Here is a 2,500-nt window from a genome sequence, read left to right on the forward strand (position 1 = left end):
CTCCGCAGCAAGGACAAGATCATCGAGTTCCTGCAGAAGTGAGACCGACCCCCCCCCCCCCCCCCCCCACTTCGAACTTCTCTCACCCTCCACTTCTCCACACCCCGTGAATGTGCTTCTTCAAAGCTCACAGATCATCACACACACAGTTCCTAGAGTGTAATTTCTCGGTGTGAGACGTCCGTTTTAATGATGTTATTTTTGGATCCTAACGCTGACACCATATTTATTTTTCTCTTCTCTCCTGAGTGTAACTACCCTAGTCAGCGTTAGACTCGCAGGTCTTACTGGCCTCCTCCTCACAAGCTCAAGAGTTCAAATTTGACTCGGGCAGTTCATGTAGAGGTCACCACCCCCACACACCCCCACCCACCACCACCACCCCCAGGGCTGTTTGATTATGGCTCAGCAGTGCGTGACTTCAATCAGGCAGCATTGAGACCTCCGTGACCCCCCCACTCCACCCCCCCCCCCCCCCCCACTCCCCCCCAGCATAAGAGATTGACCCCCTACACGGGGTCAGTCCTAATGCTTATAGCCCCCTGATGATGATGATGTTGGTGTGGGCCGTTTATGGGCCCCCCCCCATAACATAACAGCTGTGCGTGCTAGGGGCATGCTGGGGTGAGGCTTTTATGAAGACACGCCTGTCACAGTGAGGACCAGGAGGTGGAGGTGAAACCAACTGCACGTGTCGTTGGACCATAACTTCACTAGACCACCTCGCTGGCTCATATTACCAGACAATAATATTACCTTAACGGCTGCTGCCTGCTAAGCCATCAAACGACTTTGTGTGTCAGAGAGGACAGATAGTGATGGAACACGGTTTTAACTCATTCAATAGATACTCTAGATATGGCTAGTTGGATGATGTTAAGTGTGTGTGTGTGTGTGTGTGTGTGTGTGTGTGTGTGTGTGTCTGTGTGTGTCTGTGTGTGTCTGTGTGTGTGTGTGTGTGTGTGTCTGTGTGTGTGTGTGTGTGTGTGTGTCTGTGTCTGTCTGTGTGTGTGTGTGTGTGTGTGTGTGTGTGTGTCTGTCTGTCTGTGTGTGTCTGTGTCTGTGTCTGTGTCTGTGTCTGTGTCTGTGTGTGTGTCTGTGTCTGTGTCTGTGTGTGTGTCTGTGTGTGTCTGTGTCTGTCTGTGTGTGTCTGTGTCTGTGTGTGTCTGTGTGTGTGTCTGTGTCTGTGTCTGTGTGTGTCTGTGTGTGTCTGTGTCTGTGTCTGTGTGTGTCTGTGTGTGTCTGTGTTGTGTCTGTGTGTGTCTGTGTGTGTGTGTGTGTCTCCAGCCCCCAGGCCCCCCCCCCTCCAGAGCAGTCGTGGGAGGACAAGCCGTCCAACGTGGCCCACCTGGGATCCGAGGACTTCAGAGAGGCACTGAAGAAGAAGAAACACGCGCTGGTCATGTTCTACGCTCCCTGTAAGCCCCCTGGCCCGCCCACACCACTACACACCAGGGGAGGCCAGCTGAGGTAGAAATCAGAGGACTTGGGCTCATTGGAATGCCATGGAATGGAATGGGAATTGTGTCAGAATAGTATCAAAACCCCATTCCTCATTCCATTCCGTGCATTACAATGAACCCGTCCTCCGATGTCTCCCTCCCCCAGCCTCCCCAGCTGCACCTTCCTCATGTCAACATCACTACATTGGCTTTGAGTTTTATGACCCGATATGTGATGCAGAAGCCCACTGGGTTGAAAGACCGTAGTTGACCGGTCCTTCGCTCAGCATCCGTTCAGCGGTGACACACACACACACACACACACACAGGAACACACACAGGAACACACACAGGAACACACACACACACACACAGGAACACACACCCACACACACACACAGGAACACACACACACACACAGGAACACACACACACACACAGACACACACCCACACCCACACCCATACACACACACACACACACACACCCACACACCCACACACCCACACCCACACCCACACACACACACACACACACCCTTCCCTGTGGACGATGGTGGTTCGATGTGCTGTTCTGCTGACTTAAAAGGCCAGCATGCAGTCCTGTGTTCTGTCTGATGCGGGTCTTCAAAGACCCACTTGAACCACCGCCTCCTCCTCCTCCTCCTCCTCCTCCACCTTTAAGCCACAAAGCAGAGCGCTAAGCAGAGAAAAACTCCCGTTGGTTCTTCGGCAGATTCCCCCACCCCAACACACATCCCTACTTCCTGTCCTCCGGAAGCTCGGCGTTCTAATTACCCCGTCTGTACTCACCGGCGTTCACTCAAAGCTAAAGACTTCCTCGGTTTTTACCTTCTGTAAGCTGAAGTGTGCGAATTATTGTAATTGAGATTCAGACAGTTGAGTTCAGTTCCTTTGAAACTCAAACCCTCCCTACCGATGTCCCGGAGAATTATTTCCATATTTTTCTGGTGTCGGAACGACGGAAAGTACCGTAGTAGAGAAAATCAAGCTAGTGCTTTTAAAGGCCCAAACCCCCGACAGGTTTTTATCCTTTTT

The 2,500-nt window shown here is 52.0% G+C and overlaps 1 protein-coding gene across 1 annotated transcript in view; it reads left to right on the forward strand.

The window, feature by feature from the left end:
* Positions 1 to 2,500, forward strand: part of pdia5 (protein disulfide isomerase family A, member 5) — a 38,551-nt gene that overhangs the window by 25,643 nt on the left and 10,408 nt on the right. Inside the window, exons 5-6 of the mRNA XM_080537054.1 lie at positions 1 to 38; positions 1,288 to 1,418. The exon at positions 1 to 38 is cut by the window's left edge and continues 126 nt beyond it. Of these exons, the coding sequence (XP_080393180.1) occupies positions 1 to 38; positions 1,288 to 1,418 (169 nt within the window). The remainder of the gene's footprint in view (positions 39 to 1,287; positions 1,419 to 2,500) is intronic.

The sequence above is a fragment of the Nansenia antarctica genome (assembly GCF_963989245.1).
Source record: "Nansenia antarctica genome assembly, chromosome: 7".
Taxonomy (NCBI): Eukaryota; Metazoa; Chordata; class Actinopteri; order Argentiniformes; family Microstomatidae; genus Nansenia; species Nansenia antarctica.